The sequence below is a fragment of the Cupressus sempervirens genome, chromosome 3 (genome assembly GCF_028749045.1).
Source record: "Cupressus sempervirens isolate cs-2001-9-10 chromosome 3, ASM2874904v1, whole genome shotgun sequence".
Classification (NCBI taxonomy): Eukaryota; Viridiplantae; Streptophyta; class Pinopsida; order Cupressales; family Cupressaceae; genus Cupressus; species Cupressus sempervirens.
Window position 1 is genome coordinate 135338522 of NC_143120.1, and position 18356 is coordinate 135356877.

Below are 18356 nucleotides of genomic sequence, written 5' to 3' on the forward strand. Positions count from 1 at the left end.
TTGGTACTTTACTTAGCAAATGTACACTGTTTGATTGGTTTCATTTTTAGTGTGTAGTCCGGCTGTCTTTTTCACTTGAAAAATGTTATGTTCTGGTTGGATTTTGTGGATATTGTATCCTTTGTTGCAGGTTCCAGTTAAAAATGAAAAAAATTCTGTCATCCTTCAAAAAAATGAAGGTAGTTGATTTTATTTTCAAAAATGTTGATATTATTTATGGCTATTTGATTGTACCTTAAAATTAGCTGGATAGGAATGTCACTTGGATGATTTTTGGATTTGCAGGAAGATGAATCAGAAGAGTTGCAAATAAAGATTATTAGTTGTTCCAGAAACTTGTCAGAATCATTTGAAGATCCTGCCAAAGCTGAGGAAAGCTTTTTAAATTTGTTCCAAATAAACAATGATAGTATTTGGAAAGCTTTATCAAGTTTACTTGATCCGGACCTGCCTTTTATGAATGCTAAAGCCATGCTTGTAGGTTTTAATAATCCGCAATAACATTTTACATTGCAATTAGAGGCTGTTTCAATCAAAACCTGAATGCAATCCTGAATCTCAAGTTAACATTTAGTTGAGATAAAAGGTGTGTTTGTATGTTGCATGACTAAACTTGATATTGTTTTGTTGTTTTGTATAGGATGACTTGCTTGAGCAGCTTGGCTCGAAACATACTTTATATGAGTTTATGAAGACACTTGCCACTAGATGTTCTTATTTGCTTTTTGGCAAAGAGCATGTAAGGGAAATACTTCATGAGATTTCCATGAATAAGATAGCTGGGATCAACAACATTGTTTTGTCAAGCATGAACCTACTTGTGGTAAATACCTTTCTACCTATTTGAAGTGCTTACAAAGGTGCATTTTACTGTAGAACCTTTTCTAGACATATATGAACTAAAATACAAGCATGAAATCTGTTTCTCTCCAATGATCATCCCTATGGTCATGAAAGATTGTATTTTGAATGCAAGGCTTCTTGATTTGCTACAACTGATATTTTCAAAAAATCCAATAACTTCTACCATGTTTGAGAGGTCCCACTCTAATTTGTTGATGGAGTTATGATTTTTCGGAATGGCTTTTTTTTTTGTTCTGATCCTTTTTTTTGGGTGTTATGATGAAATTCTGATATGCGTTGAATTCAAAAAAGAAACTAATTGTTAGAAATGGTAGTAATCGAAACTAAAGCAATTATTAATAATTCTGGATTTTATTTGCATGCAAACTAGTCTATATACCTGTACAAGACAAGAACAGTCTGATCTTTATACTGGGCAGCTTATAACTGAAATGAATAACCCTATTTTCTTCACCACAACACTCCCTTAATGTCTTACCTGTGATAGCTGACCTCAAACAATTCTGATCTTCAGCTTGGGAATGCCTTTTCTTCCATGTCCAAGCTAGGGTCCAAACAGAAATTCTTCTTGAAAGGTACGACTGGACTGCAAATGTACTACCTATCTGGCAAAGATGTCTAAATAGACTGGATTTATAATTTGACTTCCAATTCTTTCTGATTTCTACCCAGTTTCTCTTCACCAATAACTGAAAATAGATCTTTCCTTAGCCCTAGTAGATGTGAACTTGTGAGAGTACCATTTGGTGAGAGTTTCACACTTGTAGATACCTGATCTCTTAAGAATTGCCATTCCAAAAATCCTGGTTGTTGCTGCTGAAAACCCATCTTCCAGGAAGCCAAAACTCCAATTTTCTCAATGCATAGGTGTGGGTGCAAGAAGTTGAGTCCCACTTTTGGGCAAAAAGTGGAAGTGTTTATCCTATTTTTTAAATTTACTATCACTTGTCCTAATTTGAGGCAGATTAAGAATGAATCTTGAAAAAGTTCACTAATAGAAAATGTAGTGCTTGGAGTTTAGTTTTCAAATATGTAATTTGTTGGAATACCCACATGGTATAAATTACATTTGGGTAGGCATGTTCAAAAACCTCTTTTTCAAAATGCATGTTTCAGGATCATGGCACACACGTGTACGACCACCCTTTTTTGGAGCAAAAAAATTATTATTTTTGTTAAAGTTTGTAGCTTTGTTTAGACAATATTTGTAATTGATATTAGAATCTACATACATACATACATACATACATATAATCTGCCCAATCTTGCTAAGTATCGAAATCTATTAATACAAGGCAGATCTGAAGGAGAGTAAATCAAACTTGAAGAATATTATGATATATACATTCTGAACCAATTCATTGTCATTCAAATTTGCAATCAAATAGATCAACTGGCAGCATAATACTGAAATTGAACAAATATTCTGAAATCTGATAGAAACTTTACATGGTATCAAAGCCTCTTTAAGATAAGATAAGATAACGATATTAATGTCCAACAAAAGACCAAAAAGAGGTCTATGGGACTGAAAGATTACAACAAAGCAGGGCTGAAGCCAGCAGGAGCACACAAAGGTGTCCGAAGAAAGGCAACAACAACAAACAAATACAAGCAACAGAAAGCACTAAGAGTCTTTCTTGGGTGAGAAGAAATCAGTCATAGAATGATACACGTGTCGATGCGTAGAGGTACTACACTGTCTCCGACCTGTCCCAGAAGAGTGTCGCTGGTGCCTATAAGCAGAACGGGATCTGACGCATCTAGAAAGATCACTAGGCCGAATAGAGCTAGAGGGCCTTTTCACACCACACAAAGGTGTAAAAAAGGCAGTAATGAGCTAAGTAGATGAGTGCCGGTGTGGAAGTAGAGTCTGAATCATGTTATCCCGGAGCATAGTGGCCTCACGCAGATATAGTGCAAGGCATCTCTGATCATAATAGCTGAAGAAATCATAGAGAGAGAAGCACTCTCTGAACAAACAAAAGAACCTCCCTCTGATCTCATAATAAATAGGGCATCGAAAAAGAAAGTGAGCCTCATCCTCCACCTCCCCTAAAGAACAGAACAAACAAGTCCGCTCCTCCCTGTCAATATGATGATCCAACTGAGCCCGAAGACGGTGGGAACCAACTTTGAAAGAACTTAAAGAGATCCGCAGGGCATGAGACCAGTGCCGTGAAAGATAGCTAGGTCGGGCAATAATCCCATCTGAGATCTCCAAAAAGTGTGTCGCATAAAACGACATCCGTGGGCGTAATCCACCAGGAGGGTTAACCTAGGTAGCAATAATGTAACATCTATAAATATCAAGACGAATATGCTCATTCAACTCCTGCCGAGAAGGGAGAAGATGAGCAGGGGCATCCAAAGAAAATTGAAAAGGGGGGAGACGATCAATATCAATCCCAATCGAACTCAGCAAAGAAGAGACTTGTGCATACCAACACCGCGCATGAGCACCAGACTCAGCAGCCGCCATGGAAACCGAAGAGCAATAAGGAAAGATCTTATTAAGTTTAAGAGATCAGGTTTTCACCTTGAGTTGTAGTCTCTTATTATTCTTCTGAAAATGACAAACATGTTAACATTCGAACACCATCTTGCAAGTGTTGACAACTTCAAATCTTGGAAACTTCGAATAATGATGGTACTAAAAGAGAACAAATTAGAATCCTTCGTAAAAGAAGAAAAGGAAGAACCAAAAGATAATCCAGAGAAAACTCTATGGATTGAGAATAATGAGAAAGCTATGAAAATAATAGTGGATATTGTTCAAGTTCATATAGTACCTATTGTGGAAAAACATGTAACAGCATATCGCATGTATAAAGCCCTTGAAAACTCATTTATAGTAAATAACACTGGCAGAAAACTTGGTCTTAAGAGACAAATTTTCATGTCCCTTCTTTAGCTCTGTTTAGTAGTGACATGGGAGTTAACCTATTATGAAGTCTCGTAGGCTAGCAGTGGTGATCAAATACTCAATCAGGGTTTTTAGTGTCCAGATTTGGTATCACAAGCAGTAGTAGATCAGTTGAGAACAGTTCCTTGATTTTGGGAGGTAGTTCCTTGATTGTAGGAGGAGATTCCTACCTTTCAGAAGGTGGTGATGTTTCTAGAGTTGAGGTTCTATGAGATCACCCCCTAGTCTCAATTGTAGGAGATTTGGGTGTGTTCCCTATTTTTTAGGAGTATCCTAGATTTGAGGGTGAGACTACCAGTTGGCCGAGGTTGTCCAACATCAGTCATAGGCAAGTGACAAACTCAGTTTCATGTGTTAGAGGTGTTTGGGTTGTTCTTTGGCTACTTGAAATTTTTTTAATATATTTAAATATTCTCCTAAGTTAGCATTTTAATAATTTAAATAAGGCTAATTGATTAGCCATTTTGGAGTAATAAGGAGTTTTTTGGTTTCATTTGGATCGATTTGCCTATGTGTGATAGCTCGTTGGAAATAGCTATCTCTACTATTTGATTATCACTTGTCGGGACTTATTTGATGCTTGGAGCTATTTGTCAAAAATAAAGTAATGATTTCCTTCTATTTGGACACCTTTATTGGGGAAATAATGTTATATTATAAAGTTTAAATGATATCCACTATAGGGTTCTTTTAGGGTTTGATTTGCCTTGGAGAGGGGATATAAGGAGATGGTAACCTAGAGGTGAGTATCTTTATCATTTTGTCAAACGATTTTGGATGTCATTGCTTTGGAAGAGCATTCCTTACATAGGACGCAAACCCTAGGGCTAAGAGCAGATTTGTTGGATGTAGCCCTTAACAAGATCAGATTCGAAGGTTCTTATGCATGCAATTTGATTAAGGCAAAGGATCGATTTCTAGTGTTGCAGTCACACTTTGCAGGCAATGGATTTTTAGGGAAGGTGTCCACTTTGGTTCAGCCTAGTATTTCCTTGCAGCAACTCACGTGAGGAATTCTGGGATGTTTTATTGAAGTGTCAAGGTAAAAGTACAAACCTGTGTCACCCTTTTGTAAAGGAAAAGGCTAATAAAAGTATAAATATTAACATTCAATGACATAAAATTGGTATTATTAGTTTGAATTTGAAAATGAATTAAACTAATGAAATGTGTAGAAATGGATGAATTTTATGATTATAATATTTCATAATTATTTTCAATAAGAATTGATATATTTTTAAATTTTTTATAGATAATTTTTTCGCTATTGAAAAATGTTGAAATTAGAGGTCTAGTGTAACATCCGATTTTCCCGGGTCTAAATTAACATCTAACATATTCAAAGAATACAGTTACAACTTCATTTCATAGGGAGACAGTTATATCATTTCATGATCATGTGAATAAGATTTACCGTTAAAAATTAGTAGACAAAATTTCTTAACTTTAAAAAAAAAAAAACTTGAAGTACCATCAAATGAAATTATTATAGAAATTGAAAACTACATACCTTGGAAAAATGAGATTGAAATCAACTAGGAATGCTTCTGCAACCACCTAGGTTAGTCCACAGATACCTCTATAACATTACCACAAAACAACTTCTATCCAATATTGGTAAACCAAAATCAAATAACGATTACCATTAAATACCATTATATAAAATTAGTCAGTAATTGGAATGCCCAAATTATATTAACTTTTGTGCCCTAACATCGGATAAGTCGGTAATTGGAATGCCCAAATTAAGTCAAATTCAAAATGAATCTTGTAAAGGTTGTGCCTGGAGGAAAAACACAAAAAATTCATTTCTTAATAATTTGAGAAAAACTAAAGATGTGTTAGAAGTAGTACACTCTAACCTATGTGGACCCATGTCAACACCATCCTTAGGAGGATTTTTGTACTATGTGATATTTGTTGATGACTTTTCGAGGAAGACATGGATATGCTTCCTTAAGTGCAAAGAATCTGAAGAGATTTTTAGAAAATTTAAAGAATTCAAAACTATCATTGAAAACTCTTTAGGAAAGAAAATCAAAGTTCTAAGAAAACATAATGGGAAAGTTTACACTTCAAAAATATTTAAAGAATTTTGCAAACTTGCTAGGATTAAGATCAACTTTAAAGTTCCCTACAACCCACAATAGAATGGAGTTGTTGAAAGAAAAAATAGAACTATTGTAGAAGTTTCTAGGTCTATGATATATGATCAAAACTTGAGCATGTCATTTTGGGCTGAAGCGGCTAATACAACAATCTATATTCAAAACATATGTCCTTTCTCACATCTTTATTTTAAAGTAACTAAAGGTGATATGTTGATTATAATCCTCTATGTTGATGACCTTTTGATTACAAGAGAAGACCACCTCACTAATTGGTGTAAGAAAGAATTGACTTCTGAATTTGACATGAAGGATGTAGGAATTCTTCATTACTTCTTGGATTGCAAGTTCGTCAGAACTCAGGAAACATCTTTCTAAATCAAAAGAAGTATTCAATTGATATTCTAAAATGATTTGGAATGTGGAACTGTCAACCTATGTCAACACCTGTGGAAACCAATTTACACAAACTAAAGGAAGCAACTGTTGAATCCAGACTTATCGATCCCACTTTATACAGTTAGATAATTGTGTCTCTGATGTACCTTGTGACTACTTGACCAGATATCTGCTATGTTGTGAATGTATTGAGTCAGTTCATGTGTGAACCTTGACAAGCACATCTTGTTTCTTTGAAGCATATATTAAGATATCTTCAGGGCATTATTGGGTATGAACTTAAATATGAGAATACCAGCTTGGAATTGCATGGATATACTGATTCTGATTGGGCTAGAAGTGTAAGAGACTGGAAAAGCACATTAGGATGTTTCAGTTTAGGATCAACTGTGATCTCATGGATTTGCAGGAAGCAATTTTCAGTCGCTCAAAGTTCAACCGAGGTAGAATACACTGCAGCAACAATGGGAGTAAGAGAAGCAGTGTGACTTCGAAAATTGCTTGTGACTTTATTCGGTGAGCCTCTAAAACCTACCATTATTCACTGTGATAACCAAAGTTGCATCAAGTTATCCATGAATCCGGTATTTGATGATAGATCAAAGCATATAGAAATCCCTTACCAGTATGTAAGAGACATGGTGGAAAGAAGAGCTATCCAATTAGAATATATTAATAAAAGTGATTAGATAGCTAACATTCTCACCAAGCCTCTTCCAAAGGTGAAAGTTGATCATTTCAGAAAGAAACTTGGTATGGTTGAAATGTGAGTTTATGAGAGTAAGTCTCAAAATTGTAGATTTTGTATTAATATAAATAAAGATGTTTAAAGTATAAACTCTCTTGTCATATATGTGACTCTATGACTTATGGGCCTATCCTATGTACATTATTAAAAGGTGACAATCTTTTATAATGAAATGTTGACTGTAACATTATAAGGTGACGACTTTATAATGATTAGATGACTATCATGATGAATATCATGTGACTTGATATTCATGGACAAGTCATGATAGTTAAAAGAACATATTGATAGATATCACGTGACATAATATCTATAGAAGATCATTATGTTCTCTTATCATGGTGGATATTATGAGACACAATATTTATGGATATACCATGATCTCTTATGGTAGACATCATGAGACTCAATGTCTGTGCACACACAACTGAAAAGAATATCATGAGACTTTATGTTCTTAAGAATATGACAAGTTAGGTGATATTTCCTAACAAAATAAGAACTTATATATATATATATATATATATATATATATATATATACACACACACACTTATACTTTGTCTTCCCTAGCTAAGAGGGAGTGTTAAAGTTTGTAGCTTTGGTTAGACAATATCTATAATTGATATCATAATCTATACATATGTGTGTGTGTGTGTGTGTATATATATATATTGATATATGCACATGTATATATATTCTGAATTCTATCCATTTTATAGTTCTTGATCTCTGCATTATAATCGATATCATATATATATCTTGATCGTATCACAGTGGTATCTCATATTTATCGATCCTTGTTTTGAATCAATATTGATTTGAATGCTTCAAATTGGGCTGCGATCAACACCATATTAGTTATCGATATCATTATCGATAGTAAACATATAATGATCTTTGATTGATCATTATTACTTGTTAATTCCGACCGGGTATGATCGTGAATGGTCATGTCTCCATTTGGAGAAATGCCCATTCACTATCACACCTTTTCATGATATATATATATATATATATATATATATATATATATATATATATATATATATATATATATATTCAATTTGCCCAATCTTGCTAAGTATCGAAATCTATTAATACAAGGTAGTTTTGAAGGAGAATAAATCAAACTTGAAGAATATTGTGATATATACATTCTGAACCAATTCATTGTCATTCGAATCTGCAATCAAATACACCAACTGTCAACATTATACTGAAATTGAACAAATATTCTGAAATCTGATAGAAACTTTACAATTTTTTTATTCCTTTTGGGGAAAGGTACCTAACACACCAAAGATTGATGAGAATATTTTGACTTATTTTTTCTTGAATATTTTTTTTATATAAATTTTTATTTGACCATAAAGTGGATTTTGAAAACCTCTAGTGTACGACCAACATAATTTGATCAAAGCTTCACTTTTTTTCAAATTTCCTTTTTTTTTAAATATTGAAGGACATTCTATGTTGATTGATGACATATAATTCATTTTTCCAAAAACGTAAAATGAAAAAAGTTATTAAAATTTTGGTTAACTGTACTATTTGAATTCTATGTACCAATTTGGATTAATAAATATTGTAAAAATACTAAAAATTCCTATCACTATAAAATTTACATTTTTTGAATCTAGACAAAGAGTACTATATTGGGTTTTTGTTTCATCAATAAATTCATTTGAAAAGTCTGCCAAAAAATTGCGGCAAGGCAGAAATTTCATGTTCTTGTGGCTTTGCCAATTTTTCACTGGCACAAGCATAGGCTTGGTCCTACCAAACCTATCCCAAGCCAAAATTCAACGCAACCCATGGCTTGTAAAATTCAAATTTTAAGAAATGGATACTCATTTAAAAACAGGTACCCATTTCTAATAGTGGGCAAAAATGAGGTTGTAGGCAGCAAATATTATTTTTTTGATTTTTTTAGAAATAGGTACCCGTTCTGAAATTAACGGGTACCTGTTTTGAAAATAACATGTGCCTATTTTGAAATAAAATGTGTACTAGTTTTTTGAATTTAGGATCGAGCATCAAAGCCTAAAGCAGGTACTTGCTTTTTGATAAACAAGTACCGGTTTCAAGCTACAAAATTTTTTCCTCTAAGACTTCCACGATTTTGGTACTCAACTTCTTGCATTTACCCATAGAATCAAAATCCAATTCCTCCAAAAGAATTCTTATCATCTCAAAGACTCAAGCTACAATAGGGTTTGATACAAAATAATATAAGAAGATTCATTCCCACCTTGGAGCTACCTTGCTAATGTTTATTTGTTTAAACTACTTGTTCTCTTCTCCCTAGGTGGCATAACTCATGGTCACCCACTTTATTAACACTTCATTAAAATATTATAAAGTACTTTTACAATGCACTTTATTTATTTATGATTAAGCTACAATGATAAAGTGCTCTTATTAATTTTGTCATAGGCAGGATACTAATGCATTCACCTAGATTTGATTAAATGTCAAAGCATTAGTCAATCACTATGCAGAATTAAAATAAGTGTGCTATATTTTCTAAGGTTTCTAGTTTTTTCAAATTTCTTTTTAAATAAAGAATTTTTTTTATCTATAATCCTATTGGATAATAGTACTCTACTGCCTTATTAGGATGAGATCACATTTTTAAAGGTCAAAACATCAATCAAGGAGAATCAAAAATTAAAATAGATTGAATAATTTTTCTTATGTTTGTATATTTTTCATTTTCATGCAATAGTCATATCACCATTTCCTTATGTCTTTTTCCTTTTGACAATATCTGATGATAAATTTACTTTTTTTAATTATAATAATTTAACAAATACATACAATTATAGCTTTTGTTCTATTTATTTTGAAAATGTGTGGGTGACAAAACTACTTTTGTTTTTTTAATTATAATAATTAAACACATCTACAATTATAATCACCAAACGTAAAAAAATAATGTTTTTTTAATGAGCTCATTTAGTAATGATAATATCATAATTTATATACTGTAATATAATAAATACAACTATTAGAAGAAAATATAATAAAAATCAAATATAATGTACTTTGCACATATTAATCAAATAAGAACAATACATTAATTATATATACTATAGATATAATTGCATAATTAGTATTATATCAATAATATATAGTTATTGACTATATATATATATACATACATACATAAATATTTGTATGGACATAAAAAATGTACCCAAGCCCCTAAAAAAATTGTCGTACTAGCATTTCATTTCGTACCCATGTATTGGTACCCATTTTGATCCCCAATTCAGCAACTTAGCTTATTGATAGAAGTCTATTCATTTTTATTGCCTCTTCTCTACCATAACACATATAGCTCGATCAGGACTGCAGGCTCAACTACTAAGTGCTTTAAAATTAAACTTCTTTGTACACCTTGGATGCACCTACTCATCTCCTCCCTTCCTGCCAAGAGTCGAACATACATGTTAGGATGGACATTTATCGGCAGTATACTCCATCTGTTGTCAGATTTCAATTTTGATGCTTCTAGAGTCATTTTTGCAAGAGGGGTGAATTGTGATTATTATTTAATTAAATATGCTAAGGTTTCTATTTTTTTTGATATTGTATATTGGCCACCTTAGTGTCATAGCTCATTAGAACTGGGCTAAAATGTTTTAAATCTTGGGCACATCAAACAATGGCCTTGTGTGTCAGAATATCATGATATTGATGAAAAGGTCATTTTTGGAGCCAACGGGAGTTGATAAAATCATAAATATTATTATTTAAATATGTGCCTGAGTATAAAGAGAAAGACAAAGAAGAAGCCTTTGCATTGAAATGTTATAAATATTATGCCTTGCAAGGATCGAACCATTCTATTGCTTATAATTTTTATTGTGCATTTGATAACTTTGTGTTGGGAGATGAGATTGAAACAAGGGTTCCAACATTGTTGGAGAACTGTGAATTCCTCACCATTTTAGCACATTTGAATCTGTGAAACACCAGGTTAATTGTGCTCTATATGCTTATTACTGGTCTGAGATTTATCTGAGAATTGAATGATGTTGTTGTATACCATTCAATTAATTATCTGACTGTGTTTTGGAGAATTGGAATGAGTTTCACAGAGTTGAATTTTCTGCAACACTTGTGCAAATTGGTAGGAATATGCATGGCTATCACAGGGGATTATAGTTCTGCAATTAAAGTCTGTCTTTGATGCATCTAGAGTATATATTAAGTGTCTGCAATCAGAATCACAGAGGCAGCATTGAATTTCCAGCAGCAGCATCCAATATCTTGGGTTGGAATCACATTTCTATTGGCTGCAATCTCCCCTAGTACGTCAGCATTGCAATTCCATAAGCTGCGAACGGTTCTGAAAGTAGTAGAGTTTAGATTGAAGGGAGCTGTGATAATTTCTTGGATCTGTGCTTTTGAGTTTTGTGACTATGAATTATCATAACAATGGAGCTGCCTTCATTCTTGCAAATGGTGATTATTTATTGAAGTTACAAAGCTGCACATTTAAATTTAATAAATATTTTCCTGATCTTGTACATATTTGTAAGGAGAAATAATTGTCATAAGTTTAGTTATTTGACTTTCTCGTGCATACTATTCATTTTCAAAAACAAACTCTTCCATACACAGAAGAAAAAAATGAGGACTTTGTTTGCCAACTATTTGACAAAATGTCAAACAATAAAAGTTGAATTTTGAGTGAGCCAGCAGGGCTCCTTACAGTATATCTGTACGACTTGGTTGATACCCTTGGGGGGGATTGTGGTCGAGGATGGTCCTCTATGTTGAGAAGTTTCTTGACATATAGAATGGGGTTATCGTGTGACATTCTTACCTATCCTGATGTTGGATACGTGCACTTTGTATCTCCTTAGGGTCTTTTAGAGTGGGCTCTCATTGGCTTCGTACTTAGATAGATTAGCAAATCGATAGGGAGGGTCAGATTTGTTGGCTTTATGACATGGGAGAGCTTGAGATAGAGACTATCTTCCATTGCCCCATTTTCTATGAGATTAGAGGGACCTTCTAGTACCTTTTTAGAGGGTGTTGATCTCCCTCCTTCGAGTGTACCAATCAATGGTCCTTGGCCCTTTACCTTCAAGAGATTTCGAGATTTCGTGACCACACTCTTCAGATTCAGACTCAGTCTCCTTGGAGACAAGTCACAGACTAGATCATCACTTCTTCTTGATGGTCTTTCCCACTTGGGGTACCAAATTCTTGCTTGATCTTTTAACTCCTGAGAACACAGGTTCTGTGAGACATCACAGAGGTTACTTGAGGCAGAAACTCTTTACTTCTAGGGCTCCTTAGTGGAGGCACAAGGCTTCCTATCACCTTGGGCTGCATCCTATGGTCCTAGATTTCATCTCTGCATCGAGGCACACCTAGTTTTTGATGAGTGGTTTCCTTTGGCTCTTGTTTGTTTGTTTGTTGGTGGTTTTGCTTTTACCCAGACACTATTCGGTTTCTTGTTGTTTGCTAGCTTATCTTGTGTTGTAGTGGCAGTTCCTTAGACTCTCTTTGTGGTCTCTTCTTGGACATTAATAAATTATCTTATCTATCTCATCTTATCTTATTATTGTTTGTCAAAACATTTACTACTTTAGTTCTACAATAATTGCTCAAAGAACTCGAGCTTGGGATTTAAGTGTGTAAAGATTTTGAATAATTTTTTACTTCAAGAAAATAGCATTATGATAGGAACATGACGGAACTCCGTCCTCTTGTTTTTCGAAAAGTCACTTTGAATTATAATATTCAACTTCATTGCCCCATAAAATATTTATTAAAGTACTTTTACTTATTTATTTAGATTTAGCATTAGAGTTCATACTTTATTAACTTGAATATGTAATATTTATTTCGAACCCCTTCTCTAGATCACCTGAATCTGAAAACTAACATTGCACATGGTCACTTGGTGATGCCTCCAAGTAGTTGGTTGAATGTTACCAACTATCCATTGCCCCTAAAGAATAGGAATCTTTGTAGAATTTAGGAAACTGTCTTTAAACATCCAAGATTGCTCACAAAACCTTCTATCGTTGCCTCCACTAAATTAGGCCCCCCCTCTATAAAACGTGAATTGCTTCTAAAATTTAGGATATTCTTTCTAACCCTGGGCAATGTTGGATAAACTCCAAATCGCAACTCATAAGATGCCTTGTGTTAGTTTTTAACCCCTAGATGGGCTCCCTATGCAATACATTGATCTATAAGAAACTAAATAATAGGCCAATCCTGCTAGAAATGTAACACTAAGGAAAGAGCAAATATGGGGATGTTACAATGCCTCAAGCAACTTTTTCAGTGTACATGTCATAAATTCTCTTTCAAGATATGACCTCAAACTTTCCATGTATTGCCTCTCCCAAAAGCTAAGATCAGTATTTTCAATATTTCCATGTGCTCTTTGTAATTTCTAGCTCTTTTGTGCTAAGAAACACCTACAGATCATATTGGCCTACACAGGCTTGGAGTTCTAATTTTTTTTACCCCTTCTTAATTATGAAATTTGTCTCTTACTCATGTCTTTGCACTACCTCTCTTTCTATCTTGGAACATTAATGTTTCTGGATGAAGTGATGATTGTATGTATGTCTACATGTATTTATTTATGTATGAATTGATCAATGTCTATATGTAGTATGTATGTATGTGTATGTATCAGAGTAACGAGAATCGCGCTGAAATCGCGTGAATCGCCGATTCAGCGACCAGATTCATGCACCCCGATTTTTTTGGAGTCAGAAATCGTGATCGGCGATTTCATCGGGTGAATCGCCTGAATCGCATGTATCGGCGATTCACTCAAAAAATCGCCTGAATCGCCATTAGAAATCGCCAAAAATCGGCTGGCAACAGCATGCATGTTTAGTTGGAAATAATAAAAAAATCACTTATGTTTTTTGCTTTCTTTTTTACCTTTCCTCTTTGTTATAACCCTAAAGGGCCTTCTAATTGTTAAGCATGACTAGAAGAGAGGAAAAGAGAAAAGAAGAACCATAGGTTATAAAAAAAAAAAAAAAAAAGACGACAAATAAAAAATGTTTAGAATGCATAACGGATGATGCCCAAGGGAAGGGAAAGACATAATCAGGTAGTAAAACATCAGCGGTTCCCAGAAAGAGTGTGGGATCAGAAGAAAATCACAAAAACACTGTGTTCCATATAGTTTTGTGTGGGTTTCAGAGTGCAAATTTGGTTTTGGCGATGGGGGCGCTGCCCCTCGACCCCGTTGGGGGCGTTGCCCCCTAGACCCCCAGTCGCTGCAGTTATCAGTCGTGGGAAGTCTCACCAGTTGATGAGACCTGAAGCTGTTGTAGGCATGGAGTGTCTGTGGTGGAGAGAACAATAGAGCAAGCCTTTCGAGAGGGGTGATATGCTTTGAAGCACTTGGAGTAGGTGTTGGATGTGAAGCTGTCTTATAAAAACTCTTTACCCCATGTGGTAAACACAAACTTCCATGTTTATATATGTTAAGTTTCAACTTCTATTTGATGATGTTAGAGTGTGTTTAAGTTATATTCAATAAAGGGTGCATGAAATAACTCTTAAATTGTTAAAATCTCTACATTTAAAGGGTTTTTTCAAATTTTCCGATTCATCGCCGATTCACCGGCGATTCACCCCCGATTCACAATTCGATTCGGCTGTGCCGATTCCGATACGATTCCGATTCTCGTTACTTTGGTATGTATGTATATATAAGGTAGGTAGGTATGTACATATGTGTGTATGTATGCATGTGTGTTTATATGCAAAGAATAGAAAAAAAGCACTAGGAAAAAATAAAATGTTTTGAAAGACCATGCTAATTGTATAGGAGAGATTGAGGATGGATATACAAAGTTACAAACACATAAAAAATAAATAAGAAATGAAAGAAATAATTCTCAAATTAGTAGAGATGAAAAAGAGAAAGTACTAGAAAGTTATTTAAAATGAATATGAAAAAATAATTGAATTAAAACAACTACAAATATAAATACTTATGTACATGTATACATACATACATAAGATCACAAGTCTAATAACTTTGTTCAAGCGTTCAATCTTCTTTCAGTTTTCTCTTGAAGTAGTTTACCTTCTTTGACTTGGATTCAAGTATCCTCTTACAGACACCTTGTTTGGTGATGAAGTGTTTTGCTAGTGCAGAGTTTAAGACCTATTCAAATCTAATGTCAGTACTTTATTCATTGATCCTAGTATTGATTGAGAAATCAACTTTGCAAATAGAGGGAGGCCACAAGAACACACAACCTCGTAGACCCTGCAAATAAGAAAGTGGTCTTTGGGTGTAGTTAAGATGGGTTTGAAGGCACACTAAAGGCCCTTTTATGAAGAATTAAAAAAATCTTGTTGGAAATGCCTATAGTGTAGGAGAGAGAAGTAATTGAGAGGCTAGCAACATTATATGCCTTGGGTTTTGAAATTTAGCATGACTTAGCTCATTTGGATGCTTCATTGATGTGCTTGATCTTTTAGCGATTCAATTTGAAGACTTTGACTTTGAGGGCAATCTCTTGGTCAATCCTCTTATCATTACATATCCAAAATATTTGCTAGTGGCTAGATTCTTTAAGATTTGTTTTGAGTTCCATGTTCTTCATGTACCAATATTGATTTCAGTGCATGACATGTTTTCCCTCTGAAACTTTTTATGGAACCTTACAAATCACATATAATAGATAAATACTCCACAAGCTTGATTTTATTTTACAAATGCAGTTTGGTTTCCTGAGAGATTCAGTTATTTGATTACAGTGGTGCTTCAAGAGTGGTCATGTTGTTTAGAGATTACCTGGGAGATTCAGTTATTTAAGTACAGTGGTGCTTTAAAAGTGGTGATGTTGTTTAGAGATTACTTTGAGTGCTTATTATATCTTTCTTTCCAGGCTGGTCTACACCTTTGCTGACATCTAACAGGCTATGTTGCTTCCTTTTGTGTCATGTTTAAGCCATTGGTTGTTCGCATCTAATTTAACATATTATCTCAGTTTTTTGCTGGAATTTTCCCTCCTTCTGTTGAGGGTTCAGAAAAGGATTTACTTCAACTGCTTGAAAATGATGATGATCAAATTAAAGAGGGAGTTGTGCGCATTTTGTCAAAGACTGGCAGGACCATCAGCGGAAATATGTTGGAGACAAGTGGGTAAGTTAATACATATATTTCATTTTGTTTTTGATGTCTCTTTGACCAAGCTTTGAGTTTGAATATAACTATATATTATGGTTTTCTGTTCAAATGATTGGTTTGCACGCAGCTCAGCAGATTTTCTGCTCAAAACCTTGTGTTTAGAGGATAATACAAAGCAGGCAATGGATGCAGAGAAAGCTGTTGCAGCAACAATTAAGGATTCTGGGTTGCAGGCTCTTTCTGCACTATACAAGGTGTTATGTGATAGACGTCTTCCTTTTATGCATCTTACATTTCTTCATCTAGTTAAAATCCACCTTCATGTTGTGATATGTTTTCTAATTTTATTATCTTCATTGTCTACTATAAAGAATGATTCTTGCTACTCAATTAATAATCAACTTACATGCAGAGGCTGCTTGTTATGCTGGAGAATGAAGAACATTTACCAAAGGTATTACAATTGCTGGGTTGCATTGCTCAGATTGCAATGCCAGTTTTTGAGACTGAAGAAGAGAGAATAATCCAGTTTGTTTGTTGCAAACTTCTTCACAAAAGCAGTGTATGACTTCAAAACGAAATATTAATTTTATGTTTTCTCATTTATTTTTGTTTACCTACTTTTCAGAATTTAGCTCCAGTGGTGCACTGAGAGCTTTTCTTAATGTTTTTCCAGAACCCTGCTGATGTTTGCAAAACAGAATGGGAGGACATGAGTGAAATATGCTTTTTGAAGGTGCAGCGACAAAAAATATACATAGTCCTCAAATTTCATGTTCCATATGTTTCTCCTAAATATAAGAATTAGTTGTATACAGTTCAAATTTTCATTAGACTACTATGATTTTTCTGTAATGTTTTGTGGATTCTTATTATGATGTAAAATAATTGTTATTCAAGTGTGATTTGTTGCAGGTATGCGGCATCAAAACACTTGTAAAAAGTTATCTACCCAACAATGATGCACAACTGAGGAAAGGGATAAAATATTTGTTTGAAGTGCTTACAAGACTTATCAGTGCTGGTGAAATATCTGAAGATGTGAAGTCCAGGTGCATTGATCAAAACCATATTTACTTTAATTTCATGTGTCAAACTTAAAAGTGGAGTGGTTATATATAATCTTGATTTTTAGATGCATATTTTTTTTCTGATATTTGTTAAACATGATTATTCATAAACGAGAATGAATTTTCTGATTTTTAAAAATTATGCTACTTTTGGCAGTGAGGTTGACAAAGCTCATCTAAGGGTTTCTGCTGCGATAGCAGTTTTAAGGCTTTCTATTCGGTGGGATTCTTGTGTGACTCCCCAGCATTTTCATTTGACACTGCGAACTGCACAGGTTATTGCCTTTTCTTTAAGCATTTCTTTCATTTGTATGGCTGAGACTGATATTGTTGATGATATTGTTTGTCCCTTACAGTGGAGTTATCCTTTTGGTTACTTTGATTGGATCACTGTTCCATTGGTTGAGTGTTTTAACAACTTCTCCTATGATTGATAGATTGATCTATGAAAGCTTTATATTTAATTACAGATAGGAGACTTTTGCATGTTGCATAAATTGTACTACCAAGCATTATATTAAATTCCAGTCTGGAAGCATGCTTTTGTGCTTGTTTCAGGATGCTTGCCCCTATGTGAGGAAATGTTTTCTTGCTAAGGTGCTTCAATACCTGAAATACAAGAATCTTGAAAGTAAATATGCTTGTGCATTCATACTCATAACACCAATGGCAACTAAACTTGAAATTTTAGAGGTACAAATGAAACTCCTCTCTCTATTTGAGTATTTGCTCAAGATCTAAACTACCACTTCTAGCATAATGCTTCTTTGATAAATCTAATATTGTTGAGACTGAAATCATATGTTCATTGTGCTTATGCATGGACCCTATTTGTTTTATATTCTAAATATGGCTTCATTTTTGTAGGCTAGACAATACCTTTCTGAATTTATGAAGACAATTCAACAAGATACTGAATTTTATTCAAAGTCATATGAAGATTCGCTGGCAAATTTGTTGAGTTATTTGATCCACACTCTAGCACACCATCCCAATTTTCCAGCTTCAGACTACGGTTCAAGAGGAGAAGCGTTCAAGCCATTTTATCAGTATGCTTTCTAAGATTTCACTTTTCCTATCTAAAATATTTACT

General features: G+C 34.0%; 1 protein-coding gene across 2 annotated transcripts in view; it reads left to right on the forward strand.

The window, feature by feature from the left end:
* The window catches only part of LOC149565124 (sister chromatid cohesion protein PDS5 homolog A-like), a 246144-nt gene that overhangs the window by 101055 nt on the left and 126733 nt on the right, over positions 1 to 18356 (forward strand). For both annotated transcript variants that reach the window (XM_089818670.1, XM_089818671.1), the window contains exons 10-20: positions 131 to 179; positions 286 to 477; positions 641 to 823; positions 16054 to 16208; positions 16321 to 16447; positions 16606 to 16755; positions 16870 to 16929; positions 17109 to 17245; positions 17421 to 17538; positions 17822 to 17956; positions 18131 to 18312. In XM_089818670.1, coding sequence (XP_089674796.1) covers positions 131 to 179; positions 286 to 477; positions 641 to 823; positions 16054 to 16208; positions 16321 to 16447; positions 16606 to 16755; positions 16870 to 16929; positions 17109 to 17245; positions 17421 to 17538; positions 17822 to 17956; positions 18131 to 18312 — 1488 coding nt within the window. The remainder of the gene's footprint in view (positions 1 to 130; positions 180 to 285; positions 478 to 640; positions 824 to 16053; positions 16209 to 16320; positions 16448 to 16605; positions 16756 to 16869; positions 16930 to 17108; positions 17246 to 17420; positions 17539 to 17821; positions 17957 to 18130; positions 18313 to 18356) is intronic.